General features: G+C 46.3%; 3 protein-coding genes across 3 annotated transcripts in view; 2 read left to right on the forward strand and 1 right to left on the reverse strand.

The window, feature by feature from the left end:
* Positions 1-21,614, reverse strand: part of LOC140362751 (serine/threonine-protein kinase D3-like) — a 143,573-nt gene extending 121,959 nt beyond the window's left edge. Inside the window, exons 1-7 of the mRNA XM_072448924.1 lie at positions 21,586-21,614; positions 20,877-21,321; positions 17,330-17,584; positions 5,069-5,207; positions 3,790-3,921; positions 2,415-2,575; positions 5-167 (exon numbers count right to left, since the gene is read on the reverse strand). Of these exons, the coding sequence (XP_072305025.1) occupies positions 5-167; positions 2,415-2,575; positions 3,790-3,921; positions 5,069-5,207; positions 17,330-17,584; positions 20,877-21,321; positions 21,586-21,614 (1,324 nt within the window). The remainder of the gene's footprint in view (positions 1-4; positions 168-2,414; positions 2,576-3,789; positions 3,922-5,068; positions 5,208-17,329; positions 17,585-20,876; positions 21,322-21,585) is intronic.
* xrn2 (5'-3' exoribonuclease 2) overlaps positions 1-23,306 on the forward strand; it is a 356,508-nt gene that overhangs the window by 286,753 nt on the left and 46,449 nt on the right. The window lies entirely within an intron of this gene.
* Positions 21,701-23,306, forward strand: part of cnksr3 (cnksr family member 3) — a 48,411-nt gene continuing 46,805 nt past the window's right edge. The window contains exon 1 of the mRNA XM_072456241.1: positions 21,701-22,000. Within this exon, the coding sequence (XP_072312342.1) occupies positions 21,949-22,000 (52 nt within the window). The 5' untranslated portion in view covers positions 21,701-21,948. The remainder of the gene's footprint in view (positions 22,001-23,306) is intronic.

Here is a 23,306-nt window from a genome sequence, read left to right on the forward strand (position 1 = left end):
GTACCTCGGCACTGCAGTCCCTGTCTGAAAAGCCCCTTCAGGACACGATGGCAGAGCGGGCACAGCGTCGGGCGAGTGAACGTGTGAACGGAGAACGTGTGCGGAACCTTCACCCGCCGGTCGAGCCAGAGAGACGAGCGCCTGCCGCCGTCAACCACCAGGGGGAGCTGTGAGAGAGAGAGAGTGTTTAACCACCAGGGGGAGTTGTGAGAGAGAGAGAGTGTTTAACCACCAGGGGGAGTTGTGTGAGAGAGAGAGTGTTTAACCACCAGGGGGAGCTGAGAGAGAGAGAGAGAGTGTTTAACCACCAGGGGGAGCTGTGTGAGAGAGAGAGAGTGTTCAACCACCAGGGGGAGCTGAGAGAGAGAGAGTGTTTAACCACCAGGGGGATCTGAGAGAGAGAGTGTTTAACCACCAGGGGGAGCTGAGAGAGAGAGAGTGTTTAACCACCAGGGGGAGCTGAGAGAGAGAGAGTGTTTAACCACCAGGGGGAGCTGTGAGAGAGAGAGAGTGTTCAACCACCAGGGGGAGCTGAGAGAGAGAGAGTGTTTAACCACCAGGGGGAGCTGAGAGAGAGAGTGTTTAACCACCAGGGGGAGCTGAGAGAGAGAGAGTGTTTAACCACCAGGGGGAGCTGAGAGAGAGAGTGTTTAACCACCAGGGGGAGCTGTGAGAGAGAGAGAGTGTTCAACCACCAGGGGGAGCTGAGAGAGAGAGAGTGTTTAACCACCAGGGGGAGCTGAGAGAGAGAGTGTTTAACCACCAGGGGGAGCTGAGAGAGAGAGTGTTTAACCACCAGGGGGAGCTGTGAGAGAGAGAGAGTGTTCAACCACCAGGGGGAGCTGAGAGAGAGAGAGTGTTTAACCACCAGGGGGAGCTGAGAGAGAGAGTGTTTAACCACCAGGGGGAGCTGAGAGAGAGAGAGTGTTTAACCACCAGGGGGAGCTGAGAGAGAGAGAGTGTTTAACCACCAGGGGGAGCTGAGAGAGAGAGAGTGTTTAACCACCAGGGGGAGCTGAGAGAGAGAGTGTTTAACCACCAGGGGGAGCTGAGAGAGAGAGAGTGTTTAACCACCAGGGGGAGCTGAGAGAGAGAGAGTGTTTAACCACCAGGGGGAGCTGTGAGAGAGAGAGAGTGTTCAACCACCAGGGGGAGCTGAGAGAGAGAGAGTGTTTAACCACCAGGGGGAGCTGAGAGAGAGAGTGTTTAACCACCAGGGGGAGCTGAGAGAGAGAGAGTGTTTAACCACCAGGGGGAGCTGAGAGAGAGAGTGTTTAACCACCAGGGGGAGCTGTGAGAGAGAGAGAGTGTTCAACCACCAGGGGGAGCTGAGAGAGAGAGAGTGTTTAACCACCAGGGGGAGCTGAGAGAGAGAGTGTTTAACCACCAGGGGGAGCTGAGAGAGAGAGAGTGTTTAACCACCAGGGGGAGCTGAGAGAGAGAGAGTGTTTAACCACCAGGGGGAGCTGAGAGAGAGAGAGTGTTTAACCACCAGGGGGAGCTGAGAGAGAGAGTGTTTAACCACCAGGGGGAGCTGAGAGAGAGAGAGAGTGTTTAACCACCAGGGGGAGCTGAGAGAGAGAGAGAGTGTTTAACCACCAGGGGAAGCTGAGAGAGAGAGAGAGTGTTTAACCACCAGGGGGAGCTGAGAGAGAGAGAGTGTTTAACCACCAGGGGGAGCTGAGAGAGAGAGTGTTTAACCACCAGGGGGAGCTGAGAGAGAGAGTGTTTAACCACCAGGGGGAGCTGAGAGAGAGAGAGAGTGTTTAACCACCAGGGGGAGCTGAGAGAGAGAGAGAGTGTTTAACCACCAGGGGGAGCTGAGAGAGAGAGTGTTAAACCACCAGGGGGAGCTGAGAGAGAGAGAGAGTGTTTAACCACCAGGGGGAGCTGAGAGAGAGAGAGAGTGTTTAACCACCAGGGGGAGCTGAGAGAGAGAGAGATCATTTTTAACGCCCTGAACTTTGTCATTAAAGAATAATGTAAACTCATTACACTTGATGTGGAAATGAGTTCTAACGGCAGCTGAGCTGGAGGGTTTGTTCATCTGTTACTGTGGCAACAGGACACGCCCGTTGTTACTGCAGCTTCCAATTAATTCAGAGAAATATCTTTCTCTAGTTCTACATAAAATGAGGTTGTCCATGTTCAGCTTCTCTTTGTAAATCTCTTTTTGAACCTGGAGCTTGGACTCCATTTCCGTTGGGCCGGTGACACTCCCTTTTCTGTGCCCTGACCCAATCATCATGTCTCCACGGCAACTTCTGCTTATTTTGAACCATTTTAGCCTTCATGGGGGCAATGGTGTCCAGAACATTCAAAACACTTGATGTAGCAGAAGAAGGCAGAAGACCTCATGACATCAGAGACAGGCTCCAGTAGGACACTTTGTCCTAACAGAGGGACACACTGACCTCTGGGTCCTGGAGCGTGGAGCTGGTCCGGTCTGAGGCGGGTCCTGTGAGGTCCGGTCTGGCTGAGGTCAGACTCAGGGCTGAAGACCTCCTTCTCCGCTCTCCACTGCAGCTGTTCAGGAGCTTAAACACGCAGCGCTTATGAAAGTTCAGCCCACATCCTGAAAGAAACAGCCACCGGGGTCACACCAGGACTACACCAGGACTACACCAGGACTACACCAGGACTACACCAGGTCTACACCAGGACTACACCAGGACTACACCAGGACTACACCAGGACTACACCAGGTCTACACCAGGACTACACCAGGACTACACCAGGACTACACCAGGACCACACCAGGACTACACCAGGTCTACACCAGGACTACACCAGGTCTACACCAGGACTACACCAGGTCTACACCAGCACTACACCAGGTCTACACCAGGTCTACACCAGGACTACACCAGGTCTACACCAGGACTACACCATGACTACACCATGACTACACCAGGTCTACACCAGGACTACACCAGGACTACACCAGGTCTACACCAGGACTACACCAGGACTACACCAGGTCTACACCAGGACTACACCAGGACTACACCAGGTCTACACCAGGACCACACCAGGACTACACCAGGTCTACACCAGGACCACACCAGGACTACACCAGGACTACACCAGGACCACACCAGGACTATACCAGGACTACACCAGGACTATACCAGGACTACACCAGGTCTACAGCAGGACTACAGCAGGACTACACCAGGACTACACCAGGACTACACCAGGACTACACCAGGTCTACACCAGGACTACACCAGGTCTACACCAGGTCTACACCAGGACTACACCAGGACTACACCAGGACTACAGCAGGACTACACCAGGTCTACACCAGGTCTACACCAGGACTACAGCAGGACTACACCAGGACTACACCAGGACTACACCAGGACTACACCAGGACTACACCAGGACTACACCAGGTCTACACCAGGACTACACCAGGACTAAACCAGGACTACACCAGGACTACACCAGGACTAAACCAGGACTACACCAGGACTACACCAGGACTACACCAGGACTACACCAGGACTACACCAGGACTACACCAGGAGTACACCAGGTCTACACCAGGACTACACCAGGACTAAACCAGGACTACACCAGGACTACACCAGGACTAAACCAGGACTACACCAGGACTACACCAGGACTAAACCAGGACTACACCAGGACTACACCAGGACTACACCAGGTCTACACAGGACTACAGCAGGACTACACCAGGTCTACAGCAGGACTACAGCAGGACTACACCAGGACTACACCAGGTCTACACCAGGACTACACCAGGACTAATCCCAGTCTTACCCTCACACTTGAGGCCCTGCCGTACGAGGCCCCACAGCATGAGTCCACAGTGGTCGCAGAAGGCTGGAGCTCTGTACGAGTGGACGGTCAGAGCGTGAGGACGGGTCAGCAGGTCCGGCACCGAGGCCTGGGCTGGAAACACATTTAAACATCAGAAAATTGCCTCGTTTCTTTGGCTGGGGAGTTTGGGAACCCGAGGGGTCCTCGGCGCTAACGTAGGGTCTTCAAGGCAAACGAGGCCGATTTATGATGTCAATCTACAAGACGAGGTCACAGCGTGAATATCAGGCTAGCACGACATGCTAGTGCGACATGCTAGTGCGACATGCTAGCGCAACATGCTAGCGCGACAGTGACATGCTAGCGTGACATGCTAGAGTGACATGCTAGAGTTTTTGTGTTTGTAAAAGTAAATGAAAGAGGAATGATGAGATAATGTCTCTTTCAGGGCGGAGCTTGTGTCACATGCAATGGTATTTATTTATTTATTTATTTATTCATTCATTCATTCATTCATTCATTTATTTTTATCTTTATTATTTTCCCCTCCATCCCTTGTTGGGAAATGGGAGGTTTTGTCTATAGGAGATCTTCTACTGAAAGTGTTTTTAAACTTCCTATAAGTGATCTGTTCTTTTCTTCTGTATCTACCTCTGTATCTTCCTGCGTTGTAACAATTAAATTTCCCCATGTGGGACAATAAAGGAATATCTTATCTTATCTTATGTTTGACAGAGATTGATCATACGCAGCGACAGGAGGAATCACTCTGAGAACAAGATTCCAAAATATCAAACGATTTGATCTCAATTGTAGATTGTCTTTAGTCGGACATCTCTAAGTTTAGTCTTTGTCTCTGTCTCACTCTGGAATCTACAACCCACGATTTTGAGCTACGACTCAAGACTTTCCCTCGATCATAAACCTTTCATTGCAGATGTCTTCAGAGCAGTTCACAGATCTCCTCTGAACAGTCGAATAACGAGGACCGTGACTTAAAGGCGAGCGTCTGGGGGCCGGCCTTTGCTCACAGAGGTTTTCATGAGGGGCAGGTGCATTGTGGGTCAGGCTGGGGTCAAAGGCAGGGTCCTCGACAGCCCAACCCATCTGTCGTGAGGGTCTGCTGAGAACGTCTAGAGAGAACGTCTCTCAGAGCCCAGGACCATGTCTCTACCTCCACTGTGGATGGAGGCCCTATTTTGGGCCCTGGGGCTCAAGGGAACAGTGTTGACATTCTAGGTCTAAACCAGTTCTAATCCAGGTCTAACTCAGGACTTACCGGACAGTACCGCTTCCACTGTGTCCCCCTGCTGGATCTGATGAGCGTTGCAGATTTTTGAGAGCAGGTTTTCTGAGGTTGCATCATGTCTGAACAATAAGATCTTCTCCTTCAGAGCCCAGAGTCCACAGTCCGGGAACTAAACCAGGACCAGGACCAGGACCAGGACCAGGACCAGGACCAGGACCAGAACCAGGACCAGGACAGAGAAATAAAGTTGGGACAATGAGCAGACTGAACAAAGTGCATTATTCACGTCCCAAACAGAGTTGAATCAGAATCAGAAAGAGGTTTATTGTCAGTGAACAAAATTCACAAAAAGGTGCAACAAACAACGATTAAATAAAATAGATAAAATATATCAAATAAGGCGTGCATATAGCTAAGAACTTACTAATAAAATAAAAAATAGAAGTGGTCTGAGTAAATACACACTTTACAGGTGGACAGAACATCATGACCAGTGTGACTAGTGTGCACTCTTCATGTGACCAGTGTGACCAGTGTGCACTCTCAATGTGACCAGTGTGACTAGTGTGCACTCTTAATGTGACCAGTATGACCAGTGTGCACTCTTCATGTGAACAGTGTGACTAGTGTGCACTCTTCATGTGACAATGTGCACTCTTAATGTGACCAGTATGACCAGTGTGCACTCTTCATGTGAACAGTGTGAATAGTGTGCACTCTTAATGTGACCAGTGTGCACTCCTAATGTGACCAGTGTGCACTCTTAATGTGACCAGTGTGACCGGTGTGCACTCTTCATGTGAACAGTGTGAATAGTGTGCACTCTTAATGTGACCAGTGTGCACTCTTAATGTGACCAGTGTGACCAGTGTGCACTCTTCATGTGACCATTGTGACCAGTATGCACTCTTCATGTGAACAGTGTGACTAGTGTGCACTCTTAATGTGACCAGTGTGCACTCTTACTGTGACCAGTGTGCACTCTTAAAGTGACCAGTGTGACTAGTGTGCACTCGTAATGTGACCAGTGTGCACTCTTAATATGACCAGTGTTACCAGTGTGCACTCTTAATTTGACAGGTGTGCACTCTTAATGTGACTAGTGTGACTAGTGTGCACTCTTAATGTGACCAGTGTGAACTCTTAATGTGACCAGTGTGAACTCTTAATGTGATCAGTGTGCACTCTTAATGTGACCAGTGTCAAAAACAGGTGCACTCTTCATGTGACCATTGTGACCAGTGTGCACTCTTAATATGACCAGTGTGCACTCTTAATGTGACCAGTGTGCACTCTTCATGTGACCATTGTGACCAGTGTGCACTCTTAATATGACCAGTGTGCACTCTTAATGTGATCAGTGTGCACTCTTCATGTGACCATTGTGACCAGTGTGCACTCTTAATGTGACCAGTGTGCACTCTTAATGTGACCATGTGCACTCTTCATGTGACCAGTGTGAACTCTTGATGTGATCAGTGTGCACTCTTAATGTGACCAGTGTGCGCTCTTAATGTGACCAGTGTGCACTCTTCATGTGACCATTGTGACCAGTGTGCACTCTTAATATGACCAGTGTGCACTCTTAATGTGACCAGTGTGCACTCTTAATGTGACCAGGGTGACCAGTGTGCATTCTTCATGTGAACAGTGTGACCAGTGTGCACTCTTCATGTGAACAGTGTGACTAGTGTGCACTCATAATGTGACCAGTGTGACTAATGTGCACTCTTAATGTGACCAGTGTGCACTCTTAATGTGACGAGGGTGACCAGTGTGCACTCTTCATGTGAACAGTGTGACTAGTGTGCACTCTTAATGTGACCAGTGTCTAATATTGGACTTTAATTCAGCACGGGATGAAAACTGTGATAAAAAAATGTTTGGTCCTGGTCCAGGTCTAAACCAGGACTAAACCAGGACTAAACCAGGTCTAAACCAGGACTAAACCAGGTCTAAACCAGGACTAAACAAGGACTAAACAAGGACTAAACCAGGTCTAAACCAGGTCTAAACCAGGACTAAACCAGATCCAAACCAGGACTAAATCAGGTCTAAACCAGGACTAAACCAGGACTAAACCAGGACTAAACCAGGTCTAAACCAGGACTAAACCAGGACTAAACCAGGACTAAACCAGGTCTAAACCAGGACTAAACCAGGACAAAACCAGGACTTAACCAGGTCTAAACCAGGACTAAACCAGGACTAAACCAGCACTAAACCAGGTCCAAACCAGGACTAGAGCAGGACTAAACCAGGTCTAAACCAGGTCTAAACCAGGACTAAACCAGATCCAAACCAGGACTAAACCAGGTCTAGACCAGGACTAAACCAGATCCAAACCAGGACTAAACCAGGTCTAGACCAGGACTAAACCAGGACTAAACCAGGACTAAACCAGGTCTAAACCAGGACTAAATCAGGTCTAAACCAGGACTAAACCAGGTCTAAACCAGGACTAAACCAGGACTAAACCAGGACTAAACCAGGACTAAACCAGGTCTAAACCAGGACTAAACCAGGACTAAACCAGGACTAAACCAGGTCTAAACCAGGTCTAAACCAGGACTAAACCAGGTCTAAACCAGGACTAGACCAGGACTAAACCAGGTCTAAACCAGGACTAAACCAGGTCTAAACCAGGACTAAACAAGGACTAAACAAGGACTAAACCAGGTCTAAACCAGGTCTAAACCAGGACTAAACCAGATCCAAACCAGGACTAAATCAGGTCTAAACCAGGACTAAACCAGGACTAAACCAGGACTAAACCAGGTCTAAACCAGGACTAAACCAGGACTAAACCAGGACTAAACCAGGTCTAAACCAGGACTAAACCAGGACTAAACCAGCACTAAACCAGGTCCAAACCAGGACTAGAGCAGGACTAAACCATGTCTAAACCAGGTCTAAACCAGGACTAAACCAGATCCAAACCAGGACTAAACCAGGTCTAGACCAGGACTAAACCAGATCCAAACCAGGACTAAACCAGGTCTAGACCAGGACTAAACCAGGACTAAACCAGGACTAAACCAGGTCTAAACCAGGACTAAATCAGGTCTAAACCAGGACTAAACCAGGTCTAAACCAGGACTAAACCAGGACTAAACCAGGACTAAACCAGGTCTAAACCAGGACTAAACCAGGTCTAAACCAGGTCTAAACCAGGACTAAACCAGGACTAAACCAGGACTAAACCAGGACTAAACCAGGTCTAAACCAGGACTAAACCAGGACTAAACCAGGACTAAACCAGGTCTAAACCAGGACTAAACCAGGACTAAACCAGAACTAAACCAGAACTAAACCAGGTCTAAACCAGGACTAAACCAGGTCTAAACCAGGACTAAACCAGGACTAAACCAGGTCTAAACCAGGACTAAACCAGGTCTAAACCAGGACTAAACAAGGACTAAACCAGGACTAAACCAGGTCCAAACCAGGGCTAGAGCAGGACTAAACCAGGTCTAAACCAGGACTAAACCAGGTCTAAACCAGGTCTAAACCAGGCCTAACCAGGACTAAACCAGGACTAAACCAGGTCTAAACCAGGACTAAACCAGGTCTAAACCAGGACTAAACCAGGACTAAACCAGGACTAAACCAGGTCTAAACCAGGACTAAACCAGGACTAAACCAGGACTAAACCAGGTCTAAACCAGGACTAAACAAGGACTGAACCAGGACTAAACCAGGTCTAAACCAGGACTAGAGCAGGACTAAACCAGGTCAAAACCAGGTCTAAACCAGGACTAAACCAGATCCAAACCAGGACTAAACCAGGTCTAGACCAGGACTAAACCAGGTCTAAACCAGGACTAAACCAGGACTAAACCAGGACTAAACCAGGTCTAAACCAGGACTAAACCAGGACTAAACCAGGACTAAACCAGGTCTAAACCAGGACTAGAGCAGGACTAAACCAGGTCTAAACCAGGTCTAAACCAGGACTAAACCAGATCCAAACCAGGACTAAACCAGGTCTAGACCAGGACTAAACCAGGACTAAACCAGGACTAAACCAGGTCTAAACCAGGACTAAATCAGGTCCAAACCAGGACTAAACCAGGTCTAAACCAGGACTAAACCAGGACTAAACCAGGACTAAACCAGGTCTAAACCAGGACTAAACCAGGACTAAACCAGGACTAAACCAGGACTAAACCAGGTCTAAACCAGGACTAAACCAGGACTAAACCAGGACTAAACCAGGTCTAAACCAGGACTAAACCAGGACTAAACCAGAACTAAACCAGAACTAAACCAGGTCTAAACCAGGACTAAACCAGGTCTAAACCAGGACTAAACCAGGACTAAACCAGGTCTAAACCAGGACTAAACCAGGTCTAAACCAGGACTAAACAAGGACTAAACCAGGACTAAACCAGGTCTAAACCAGGACTAAACCAGGACTAAACCAGGACTAAACCAGGTCTAAACCAGGACTAAACCAGGACTAAACCAGTACTAAACCAGGTCTAAACCAGGACTAGAGCAGGACTAAACCAGGTCAAAACCAGGTCTAAACCAGGACTAAACCAGATCCAAACCAGGACTAAACCAGGTCTAAACCAGGACTAAACCAGGACTAAACCAGGACTAAACCAGGTCTAAACCAGGACTAAACCAGGACTAAACCAGGTCTAAACCAGGACTAGAGCAGGACTAAACCAGGTCTAAACCAGGTCTAAACCAGGACTAAACCAGGACTAAACCAGGTCTAGACCAGGACTAAACCAGATCCAAACCAGGACTAAACCAGGACTAAACCAGGACTAAACCAGGACTAAACCAGGTCTAAACCAGGACTAAACCAGGACTAAACCAGGACTAAACCAGGACTAAACCAGGTCTAAACCAGGACTAAACCAGGACTAAACCAGGTCTAAACCAGGACTAAACCAGGACTAAACCAGAACTAAACCAGGTCTAAACCAGGACTAAACCAGGTCTAAACCAGGTCTAAACCAGGACTAAACCAGGACTAAACCAGTACTAAACCAGGTCTAAACCAGGACTAGAGCAGGACTAAACCAGGTCAAAACCAGGTCTAAACCAGGACTAAACCAGATCCAAACCAGGACTAAACCAGGTCTAGACCAGGACTAAACCAGGTCTAAACCAGGACTAAACCAGGACTAAACCAGTACTAAACCAGGTCTAAACCAGGTCTAAACCAGGACTAAATCAGGTCTAAACCAGGACTAAACCAGGTCTAAACCAGGACTAAACCAGGACTAAACCAGGACTAAACCAGGACTAAACCAGGTCTAAACCAGGACTAAACCAGGACTAAACCAGGACTAAACCAGGTCTAAACCAGGTCTAAACCAGGACTAAACCAGGTCTAAACCAGGACTAGACCAGGACTAAACCAGGTCTAAACCAGGACTAAACCAGGTCTAAACCAGGACTAAACAAGGACTAAACAAGGACTAAACCAGGTCTAAACCAGGTCTAAACCAGGACTAAACCAGATCCAAACCAGGACTAAATCAGGTCTAAACCAGGACTAAACCAGGACTAAACCAGGACTAAACCAGGTCTAAACCAGGACTAAACCAGGACTAAACCAGGACTAAACCAGGTCTAAACCAGGACTAAACCAGGACAAAACCAGGACTTAACCAGGTCTAAACCAGGACTAAACCAGGACTAAACCAGCACTAAACCAGGTCCAAACCAGGACTAGAGCAGGACTAAACCATGTCTAAACCAGGTCTAAACCAGGACTAAACCAGATCCAAACCAGGACTAAACCAGGTCTAGACCAGGACTAAACCAGATCCAAACCAGGACTAAACCAGGTCTAGACCAGGACTAAACCAGGACTAAACCAGGACTAAACCAGGTCTAAACCAGGACTAAATCAGGTCTAAACCAGGACTAAACCAGGTCTAAACCAGGACTAAACCAGGACTAAACCAGGTCTAAACCAGGACTAAACCAGGACTAAACCAGGACTAAACCAGGTCTAAACCAGGTCTAAACCAGGACTAAACCAGGACTAAACCAGGACTAAACCAGGACTAAACCAGGTCTAAACCAGGACTAAACCAGGACTAAACCAGGACTAAACCAGGTCTAAACCAGGACTAAACCAGGACTAAACCAGAACTAAACCAGAACTAAACCAGGTCTAAACCAGGACTAAACCAGGTCTAAACCAGGACTAAACCAGGACTAAACCAGGTCTAAACCAGGACTAAACCAGGTCTAAACCAGGACTAAACAAGGACTAAACCAGGACTAAACCAGGTCCAAACCAGGGCTAGAGCAGGACTAAACCAGGTCTAAACCAGGACTAAACCAGGTCTAAACCAGGTCTAAACCAGGCCTAACCAGGACTAAACCAGGACTAAACCAGGTCTAAACCAGGACTAAACCAGGTCTAAACCAGGACTAAACCAGGACTAAACCAGGACTAAACCAGGTCTAAACCAGGACTAAACCAGGACTAAACCAGGACTAAACCAGGTCTAAACCAGGACTAAACAAGGACTGAACCAGGACTAAACCAGGTCTAAACCAGGACTAGAGCAGGACTAAACCAGGTCAAAACCAGGTCTAAACCAGGACTAAACCAGATCCAAACCAGGACTAAACCAGGTCTAGACCAGGACTAAACCAGGTCTAAACCAGGACTAAACCAGGACTAAACCAGGACTAAACCAGGTCTAAACCAGGACTAAACCAGGACTAAACCAGGACTAAACCAGGTCTAAACCAGGACTAGAGCAGGACTAAACCAGGTCTAAACCAGGTCTAAACCAGGACTAAACCAGATCCAAACCAGGACTAAACCAGGTCTAAACCAGGACTAAACCAGGACTAAACCAGTACTAAACCAGGTCTAAACCAGGACTAGAGCAGGACTAAACCAGGTCAAAACCAGGTCTAAACCAGGACTAAACCAGATCCAAACCAGGACTAAACCAGGTCTAGACCAGGACTAAACCAGGTCTAAACCAGGACTAAACCAGGACTAAACCAGTACTAAACCAGGTCTAAACCAGGTCTAAACCAGGACTAAATCAGGTCTAAACCAGGACTAAACCAGGTCTAAACCAGGACTAAACCAGGACTAAACCAGGACTAAACCAGGACTAAACCAGGTCTAAACCAGGACTAAACCAGGACTAAACCAGGACTAAACCAGGTCTAAACCAGGTCTAAACCAGGACTAAACCAGGTCTAAACCAGGACTAGACCAGGACTAAACCAGGTCTAAACCAGGACTAAACCAGGTCTAAACCAGGACTAAACAAGGACTAAACAAGGACTAAACCAGGTCTAAACCAGGTCTAAACCAGGACTAAACCAGATCCAAACCAGGACTAAACCAGGACTAAACCAGGACTAAACCAGGACTAAACCAGGTCTAAACCAGGACTAAACCAGGACTAAACCAGGACTAAACCAGGTCTAAACCAGGACTAAACCAGGACAAAACCAGGACTTAACCAGGTCTAAACCAGGACTAAACCAGGACTAAACCAGCACTAAACCAGGTCCAAACAAGGACTAGAGCAGGACTAAACCATGTCTAAACCAGGTCTAAACCAGGACTAAACCAGATCCAAACCAGGACTAAACCAGGTCTAGACCAGGACTAAACCAGATCCAAACCAGGACTAAACCAGGTCTAGACCAGGACTAAACCAGGACTAAACCAGGACTAAACCAGGTCTAAACCAGGACTAAATCAGGTCTAAACCAGGACTAAACCAGGTCTAAACCAGGACTAAACCAGGACTAAACCAGGACTAAACCAGGTCTAAACCAGGACTAAACCAGGACTAAACCAGGACTAAACCAGGTCTAAACCAGGTCTAAACCAGGACTAAACCAGGACTAAACCAGGACTAAACCAGGACTAAACCAGGTCTAAACCAGGACTAAACCAGGACTAAACCAGGACTAAACCAGGTCTAAACCAGGACTAAACCAGGACTAAACCAGAACTAAACCAGGTCTAAACCAGGACTAAACCAGGTCTAAACCAGGACTAAACCAGGACTAAACCAGGTCTAAACCAGGACTAAACCAGGTCTAAACCAGGACTAAACAAGGACTAAACCAGGACTAAACCAGGTCCAAACCAGGGCTAGAGCAGGACTAAACCAGGTCTAAACCAGGACTAAACCAGGTCTAAACCAGGTCTAAACCAGGCCTAACCAGGACTAAACCAGGACTAAACCAGGTCTAAACCAGGACTAAACCAGGTCTAAACCAGGACTAAACCAGGACTAAACCAGGACTAAACCAGGTCTAAACCAGGACTAAACCAGGACTAAACCAGGACTAAACCAGGTCTAAACCAGGACTAAACAAGGACTGAACCAGGACTAAACCAGGTCTAAACCAGGACTAGAGCAGGACTAAACCAGGTCAAAACCAGGTCTAAACCAGGACTAAACCAGATCCAAACCAGGACTAAACCAGGTCTAGACCAGGACTAAACCAGGTCTAAACCAGGACTAAACCAGGACTAAACCAGGACTAAACCAGGTCTAAACCAGGACTAAACCAGGACTAAACCAGGACTAAACCAGGTCTAAACCAGGACTAGAGCAGGACTAAACCAGGTCTAAACCAGGTCTAAACCAGGACTAAACCAGATCCAAACCAGGACTAAACCAGGTCTAGACCAGGACTAAACCAGGACTAAACCAGGACTAAACCAGGTCTAAACCAGGACTAAATCAGGTCCAAACCAGGACTAAACCAGGTCTAAACCAGGACTAAACCAGGACTAAACCAGAACTAAACCAGGTCTAAACCAGGACTAAACCAGGACTAAACCAGGACTAAACCAGGACTAAACCAGGTCTAAACCAGGACTAAACCAGGACTAAACCAGGACTAAACCAGGTCTAAACCAGGACTAAACCAGGACTAAACCAGAACTAAACCAGAACTAAACCAGGTCTAAACCAGGACTAAACCAGGTCTAAACCAGGACTAAACCAGGACTAAACCAGGTCTAAACCAGGACTAAACCAGGTCTAAACCAGGACTAAACAAGGACTAAACCAGGACTAAACCAGGTCTAAACCAGGACTAAACCAGGACTAAACCAGGACTAAACCAGGTCTAAACCAGGACTAAACCAGGACTAAACCAGTACTAAACCAGGTCTAAACCAGGACTAGAGCAGGACTAAACCAGGTCAAAACCAGGTCTAAACCAGGACTAAACCAGATCCAAACCAGGACTAAACCAGGTCTAAACCAGGACTAAACCAGGACTAAACCAGGACTAAACCAGGTCTAAACCAGGACTAAACCAGGACTAAACCAGGTCTAAACCAGGACTAGAGCAGGACTAAACCAGGTCTAAACCAGGTCTAAACCAGGACTAAACCAGGACTAAACCAGGTCTAGACCAGGACTAAACCAGATCCAAACCAGGACTAAACCAGGACTAAACCAGGACTAAACCAGGACTAAACCAGGTCTAAACCAGGACTAAACCAGGACTAAACCAGGACTAAACCAGGACTAAACCAGGTCTAAACCAGGACTAAACCAGGACTAAACCAGGTCTAAACCAGGACTAAACCAGGACTAAACCAGAACTAAACCAGGTCTAAACCAGGACTAAACCAGGTCTAAACCAGGTCTAAACCAGGACTAAACCAGGACTAAACCAGTACTAAACCAGGTCTAAACCAGGACTAGAGCAGGACTAAACCAGGTCAAAACCAGGTCTAAACCAGGACTAAACCAGATCCAAACCAGGACTAAACCAGGTCTAGACCAGGACTAAACCAGGTCTAAACCAGGACTAAACCAGGACTAAACCAGGACTAAACCAGGTCTAAACCAGGACTAAACCAGGACTAAACCAGGTCTAAACCAGGACTAGAGCAGGACTAAACCAGGTCTAAACCAGGTCTAAACCAGGACTAAACCAGGACCTAACCAGGTCTAGACCAGGACTAAACCAGATCCAAACCAGGACTAAACCAGGACTAAACCAGGACTAAACCAGGACTAAACCAGGTCTAAACCAGGACGAAACCAGGACTAAACCAGGACTAAACCAGGACTAAACCAGGACTAAACCAGGTCTAAACCAGGACTAAACCAGGACTAAACCAGGTCTAAACCAGGACTAAACCAGGACTAAACCAGAACTAAACCAGGTCTAAACCAGGACTAAACCAGGACTAAACAAGGACTAAACCAGGACTAAACCAGGTCTAAACCAGGACTAGAGCAGGACTAAACCAGGTCTAAACCAGGTCTAAACCAGGATTAAACCAGGTCTAAACCAGGTCTAAACCAGGACTAAACCAGGTCTAAACCAGGACTAAACCAGGTCTAAACCAGGACTAAACCATGACTAAACCAGGTCTAAACCAGGACTAAACCAGGACTAAACCAGGTCTAAACCAGGACTAAACCAGGACTAAACCAGGACTAAACCAGGACTAAACCAGGTCTAAACCAGGACTAAACCAGGTCTAAACCAGGACTAAACCAGGACCAAACCAGGTCTAAACCAGGACTAAACCAGGTCTAAACCAGGACTAAACAAGGACTAAACCAGGACTAAACCAGTTCTAAACCAGGTCTAAACCAGGACTAAACCAGATCGAAACCAGGACTAAACCAGGTCTAGACCAGGACTAAACCAGGTCTAAACCAGGAATAAACCAGGACTAAACCAGGTCTAAACCAGAACTAAACCAGGACTAAACCAGGACTAAACCAGGACTAAACCAGGTCTAAACCAGGTCTAAACCAGGACTAAACCAGGACTAAACCAGGACTAAACCAGGTCTAAACCAGGTCTAAACCAGGACTAAACCAGGACTAAACCAGGACTAAACCAGGTCTAAACCAGGACTAAACCAGGACTAAACCAGGTCTAAACCAGGACTAAACCAGGGCTAAACCAGGTCTAAACCAGGACTAAACCAGGACTAAACCAGAACTAAACCAGGTCTAAACCAGGACTAAACCAGGTCTAAACCAGGACTAAACCAGGTCTAAACCAGGACTAAACCAAGACTAAACCAGGACTAAACCAGGACTAAACCAGGACTAAACCAGGTCTAAACCAGGACTAAACCAGGGCTAAACCAGGTCTAAACCAGGACTAAACCAGGACTAAACAAGGACTAAACCAGGACTAAACCAGGTCTAAACCAGGTCTAAACCAGGACTAAACCAGATCCAAACCAGGACTAAACCAGGTCTAGACCAGGACTAAACCAGGTCTAAACCAGGAATAAACCAGGACTAAACCAGGTCTAAACCAGAACTAAACCAGGACTAAACCAGGACTAAACCAGGACTAAACCAGGTCTAAACCAGGACTAAACCAGGACTAAACCAGGACTAAACCAGGACTAAACCAGGACTAAACCAGGACTAAACCAGGTCTAAACCAGGACTAAACCAGGTCTAAACCAGGACTAAACCAGGACTAAACCAGGACTAAACCAGGACTAAACAAGGACTAAACCAGGACTAAACCAGGTCTAAACCAGGACTAGAGCAGGACTAAACCAGGTCTAAACCAGGTCTAAACCAGGATTAAACCAGGTCTAAACCAGGTCTAAACCAGGACTAAACCAGGTCTAAACCAGGACTAAACCAGGTCTAAACCAGGACTAAACCATGACTAAACCAGGTCTAAACCAGGACTAAACCAGGACTAAACCAGGTCTAAACCAGGACTAAACCAGGACTAAACCAGGACTAAACCAGGACTAAACCAGGTCTAAACCAGGACTAAACCAGGTCTAAACCAGGACTAAACCAGGACCAAACCAGGTCTAAACCAGGACTAAACCAGGTCTAAACCAGGACTAAACAAGGACTAAACCAGGACTAAACCAGTTCTAAACCAGGTCTAAACCAGGACTAAACCAGATCCAAACCAGGACTAAACCAGGTCTAGACCAGGACTAAACCAGGTCTAAACCAGGAATAAACCAGGACTAAACCAGGTCTAAACCAGAACTAAACCAGGACTAAACCAGGACTAAACCAGGACTAAACCAGGTCTAAACCAGGTCTAAACCAGGACTAAACCAGGACTAAACCAGGACTAAACCAGGTCTAAACCAGGTCTAAACCAGGACTAAACCAGGACTAAACCAGGACTAAACCAGGTCTAAACCAGGACTAAACCAGGACTAAACCAGGTCTAAACCAGGACTAAACCAGGACTAAACCAGGACTAAACCAGGTCTAAACCAGGACTAAACCAGGACTAAACCAGGTCTAAACCAGGACTAAACCAGGTCTAAAGCAGGTCCAGACTCACCTTCCTGTCCACGCTGGAGCAGACCACTTCTCTGATGGAGTCGAGGTTCTTTTCGCTCGAGTCCAACGTCACAACTTCTCGACTGAGGCCGATCTGCAGAGTGAAGGCCACGCCCCCTCCAGGACCGTGCACGTGAGGTGGAGCGTGCACGTGAGAGGCCCTGCGCACGTGCTCAGGAGCGCGCACGAGAGGCGAGCCGGGGTCCGAGCGGTGCGCGGCCAGAGGCGAGCGAGGCGCGCCGTTCAGCCACGACATCTGAAGCACCAAGACATCAGCAAATAAGCACTTTACAATTTAAATGATTCTGATAGTGAAGTGTGAAACTCACTGTGTCGAGAATAAACGTGAGAAACTATTTGAATTGAGCCACCAAAATAAAAATAAAAATAAATAACCAAAAATGTGGTCAAATTAAATTATATCGGCAAAATGAGATTGTTTAAGTTAGAAATCCCAGAGCGTCTCGTTGTCATGGCGCCAACTTCCTCCTGAAAGACACAAAGAGGGAAAATGGGAGAATATTTTAAAGGCGTCAAATAAATCCAGAGTTTTATTTTCTTTTTCTAATATTGTTTAGGTGTTTTTTATTAAATCACAATCTGCATCCAGAAGATCTGACACATGACAGAAGGTCCTCTGAGTCACTGATGAAGATCTGACACATGACAGAAGGTCCTCTGAGTCACTGATGAAGATCTGACACATGACAGAAGGTCCTCTGAGTCACTGATGAAGATCTGACACATGACAGAAGGTCCTCTGAGTCACTGATGAAGATCTGACACATGACAGAAGGTCCTCTGAGTCACTGATGAAGATCTGACACATGACAGAAGGTCCTCTGAGTCACTGATGAAGATCTGACACATGACAGAAGGTCCTCTGAGTCACTGATGAAGATCTGACACATGACAGAAGGTCCTCTGAGTCACTGATGAAGATCTGACACATGACAGAAGGTCCTCTGAGTCACTGATGAAGATCTGACACATGACAGAAGGTCCTCTGAGTCACTGATGAAGATCTGACACATGACAGAAGGTCCTCTGAGTCACTGATGAAGATCTGACACATGACAGAAGGTCCTCTGAGTCACTGATGAAGATCTGACACATGACAGAAGGTCCTCTGAGTCACTGATGAAGATCTGACACATGACAGAAGGTCCTCTGAGTCACTGATGAAGATCTGACACATGACAGAAGGTCCTCTGAGTCACTGATGAAGATCTGACACATGACAGAAGGTCCTCTGAGTCACTGATGAAGATCTGACACATGACAGAAGGTCCTCTGAGTCACTGATGAAGATCTGACACATGACAGAAGGTCCTCTGAGTCACTGATGAAGATCTGACACATGACAGAAGGTCCTCTGAGTCACTGATGAAGATCTGACACATGACAGAAGGTCCTCTGAGTCACTGATGAAGATCTGACACATGACAGAAGGTCCTCTGAGTCACTGATGAAGATCTGACACATGACAGAAGGTCCTCTGAGTCAAAGAGTGAATCCAACACTTTCAAATCAAAGTCTGGCGTCTTCTTAATTTCACTGGATTTTTCTGTCTTAAAAATATAACTTTATCTTGAAGCTGCTGCATCATTTAGAAATGTATTAAATGGATAAATGGATAATGCCATAGTGTGGGATATTATGACCAAAGCAACAGCATTTCCATGGAAACAAGCAGGAAGAGTCTCCTCCAGGACCAGTGCGAGTCAGGTTTGTGGAGAGGCAGCTCATTTAGGTTCATACATATATAATATTATATATGTTATATAATATATACAATATATATATAGATATATAGATATATATAATATGTATATTGTATATATATATTGTATATATAATATATGATATAATATATTATATATATATATATATATATATATATACAATATACATATTTTATATATATATAAAGCGACACAAACTCACGGCGGGTCCGGAGCTGAAGTCCCGGGTCAGGACGCTGTCTCTGGGACATCAGGACGCTGTCTCCCGGGACACATCCACCGGACCGGGACCAGCGGAGCTCAGCGCGCTCTGTGGCCGAGCATCTGTCACTGTCCCGCGGCCGTGTCTCCTCCGCTGCCCCGCGTCAGAAAGAGTCCGCGCGCAGACCGAGCACCGTGTGTCCGCTCCGGGATGTGCGGGGCAGGGGGCGGGGACAGGGGGAAGGGACAGGGGGCGGGGACATGTGCGGAGTGTGACCTGGTTCAGCGCGCGGGGCCCCACAGCTGAGGAGGTCACGGGAGCAGGATTAACGCGCTATGGATTTATGTCCCGGTGATGGTGTTTATGACGTGTTTACGTGGCTCCGGTTCTAAAGGACACTTTATAATATACACGTGTATAAATATAATATACACGTGTATAAATATAATATACACATGTTTAAATATAACATACACATGTATAAATATAATATACACGTGTATAAATATAATATACACGTGTATAAATATAATATACACATGTTTAAATATAATATACACATGTATAAATATAATATACACATGTATAAATATAATATACACATGTTTAAATATAACATACACATGTATAAATATAATATACACATGTATAAATATAATATACACATGTATAAATATAATATACACGTGTATAAATATAATATACACGTGTATAAATATAATATACACATGTTTAAATATAACATACACATGTATAAATATAATATACACATGTATAAATATAATATACACATGTTTAAATATAACATACACATGTATAAATATAATATACACGTGTATAAATATAATATACACGTGTATAAATATAATATACACATGTTTAAATATAATATACACATGTATAAATATAATATACACATGTTTAAATATAATACACATGTGTAAATATAACATACACATGTATAAATATAATATACACGTGTATAAATATAATATACACGTGTATAAATATAATATACACATGTTTAAATATAATACACATGTGTAAATATAATATACACATGTATAAATATAATATACACTTGTATAAATATAATATACACGTGTATAAATATAATATACACGTGTATAAATATAATATACACGTGTATAAATATAATATACACGTGTATAAATATAATATACACATGTATAAATATAATATACACGTGTATAAATATAATATACACATGTTTGAATATAATACACATGTGTAAATATAATATACACATGTGTAAATATAATATACACATGTGTAAATATAATACACATGTGTAAATATAATACACATGTGTAAATATAATATACACATGTTTCAATATAATATACACATGTGTAAATATAATATACACATGTATAAATATAATATACACATGTATAATAATACTTCTTCAGGAGCTTTATGTTTATGACATTTTGACAAGGCATTTTAATAAAAAGTGGAATTTTTGACCTGAATCTGTGGCTCTAACAGCCCGGGGCCCAAAGCAGCCGCGAGCGCCCCTTGAGGGCCCAAGTTTCTTACACTGTGACTGAGCAGGAGAGGTGGGGCCTCTGGGTCACAAAGGAGAAGAACCTCTGGGTCACAAAGGAGGAGAACCTCTGGGTCACAAAGGAGAAGAACCTCTGGGTCACAAAGGAGGAGAACCTCTGGGTCACAAAGGAGGAGAACCTCTGGGTCACAAAGGAGAAGAACCTCTGGGTCACAAAGGAGAAGAACCTCTGGGTCACAAAGGAGAAGAACCTCTGGGTCACAAAGGAGGAGAACCTCTGGGTCACAAAGGAGGAGAACCTCTGGGTCACAAAGGAGGAGAACCTCTGGGTCACAAAGGAGAAGAACCTCTGGGTCACAAAGGAGGAGAACCTCTGGGTCACAAAGTAGGAGAACCTCTGGGTCACAAAGGAGAAGAACCTCTGGGTCACAAAGGAGAAGAACCTCTGGGTCACAAAGGAGAAGAACCTCTGGGTCACAAAGGAGAAGAACCTCTGGGTCACAAAGGAGAAGAACCTCTGGGTCACAAAGGAGAATCCCCGAACTTTGTTCAACTAAGTAATTTTATTTTGATTTTATTTCTTTTGACCTTTCATTTTACTTTTGACCCTTCAGGTTTTCTCTCCTTGATCGCGTTCTGTTTTGTGCTTTATATTCTTGAAAAAGAAAAGAAAGAAAATGTCTGTAAATTGCACAATTGCTTCTTTATTTTAGAGTTAAAACTGAACTGTACAGTTCCTTGCACCGCCACTAGGGGGCGGGATTTGACCAGGGCTGCACTTTGGCTGGCTCCTGATTGGTCGACGCATGTTACTTGAGCCCTGTCACACGCGCGTCCCGCGCGTCCCGAGGCTCGTGCCAAACTTCAGTATCAGTTTCACCTCCGCCGCGTCTGTCCCGTGGATTTAACCGGTGTTTCCTGGGTCTGTCCGGTGCCGTGGCCCCGTCTGACCGCGCGGACCCGGGACAGGGACCAGGAGCCGGAGAGGAGCCGGAGAGGAGCCGGAGAGGAGCCAGAGAGGAGCCAGAGAGGAGCCAGAGAGGAGCCGGAGAGGAGCCGGAGAGGAGCCGGAGAGGAGCCGGAGAGGAGCCGGAGAGGAGCCGGAGAGGAGCCGGAGAGGAGCCCCGGGCCGCCCTCTGAGGATGGACGCGGTCAGTCAGTGGACACCGCAGCAAGTGTCGGCCTGGATCAGAGGTGAGCGCGCGCGGGGAAACTAAAACAGAACAAAATGTGAAGTAAACTCTGTGTCAAAGCCTCAGGCGCGTGAGTGACATTTAATTAATTCTTCTTAAATGTACTGCGTGTACTGCGTGTACTGCGTGTACTGCACATTGAAGAAGAGGCTGAACCTTCATAAAGTTGTGGTGTTGGGCCGAGGATGAGGAGCAAGAGGATGTTCTACTGCGCTTTGAGCTCATGGGTTAGACACACCAGTGTTGTTGTTGTTGTTGTTGCTGCTGCTGCTGTTGTTGTTGTTGTTTTATGGTGGTTGGCATCCAAGTGTTGGAAGAAGAACTGCTAAAGGAGACAACAACAAAGACATCTCATGACCTCATGACCTCATGGGCTTTGTGACACCAAAGCAATGGAAGAAGAACTTTTAAGGACTGCAACAAAGTCTGAGGAATAAAGTCTGGCGGTGATGCAACACTCGCCAACCGCCATAAAACAACAACAACAGAGGCTGGCGGTATGGTTTTCAGCCAGGTAGGAAATGCGAAGGCGCGGTGTGAGCCCGTCGGTGGCTTTGTCTGCTATAGCTCCGTGGAAGTTTGTCCCGGCTCCTGTTGATGTTAGCTTGCATGGCAAGCTTAGAGGAGTCGCTGGGAGGGCACCGCAGTTTGCCGTTCAAGCGCTCATCGATAAGCACTCAGGTGATGTGTTTATTTATACCGACGGGTCTAGGGATCCTGAGAGTGGGCGTACTGGCGCCGCTTATTTTGTGCCTGACCTGGGGCTGGCGGTCAGGAAGAGGTTGACAGATCGCCTTTCTGTTTTCACGTCGGAACTCATAGCGATACGGTTGGCATTGGAATGGGCGGAATCTGCTTTGCAGTGTTGCGGCATTGTGGTGGCCTCTGACAGCCTTTCTGCATTGCAAAGCATTAAATCTGGGAAATCGGATTGCAGACAGGATGTGTTGAATGGCATCTTCTGTCTGATGCTCTCCCTGTCCAGGAAGGATGTGAGGGTTTCCTTCTTTTGGGTCCCTGCGCATGTGGGGGTGGATGGTAACGAAATGGCTGATACACTGGCTAAACGTTCCCTTAGGCGGCCATCAATTGATGTGGCGGTTGAGTTAAGCAAATCTGAAATCAAGCCCGTTATCTAGAGTCATGTGGTCGGCCTTTGGCAGGAATTTTGGAGCCACTGTGTTACTGGACGGCATCTCTATCACGTACAGGGTAGTGTGGGTCCTTGCGGGTCTATGGGCAGGAACGCGTGGGAGGAAAGGGCCTTCGCCCGCATGAGGATTGGCCATACTGGACTCAATTGGTCA

Source organism: Eucyclogobius newberryi, unplaced genomic scaffold (assembly GCF_026437365.1).
Source record: "Eucyclogobius newberryi isolate DKJ021-1_F unplaced genomic scaffold, fEucNew1.0.hap1 SCAF_1, whole genome shotgun sequence".
NCBI classification, from domain to species: Eukaryota; Metazoa; Chordata; class Actinopteri; order Gobiiformes; family Gobiidae; genus Eucyclogobius; species Eucyclogobius newberryi.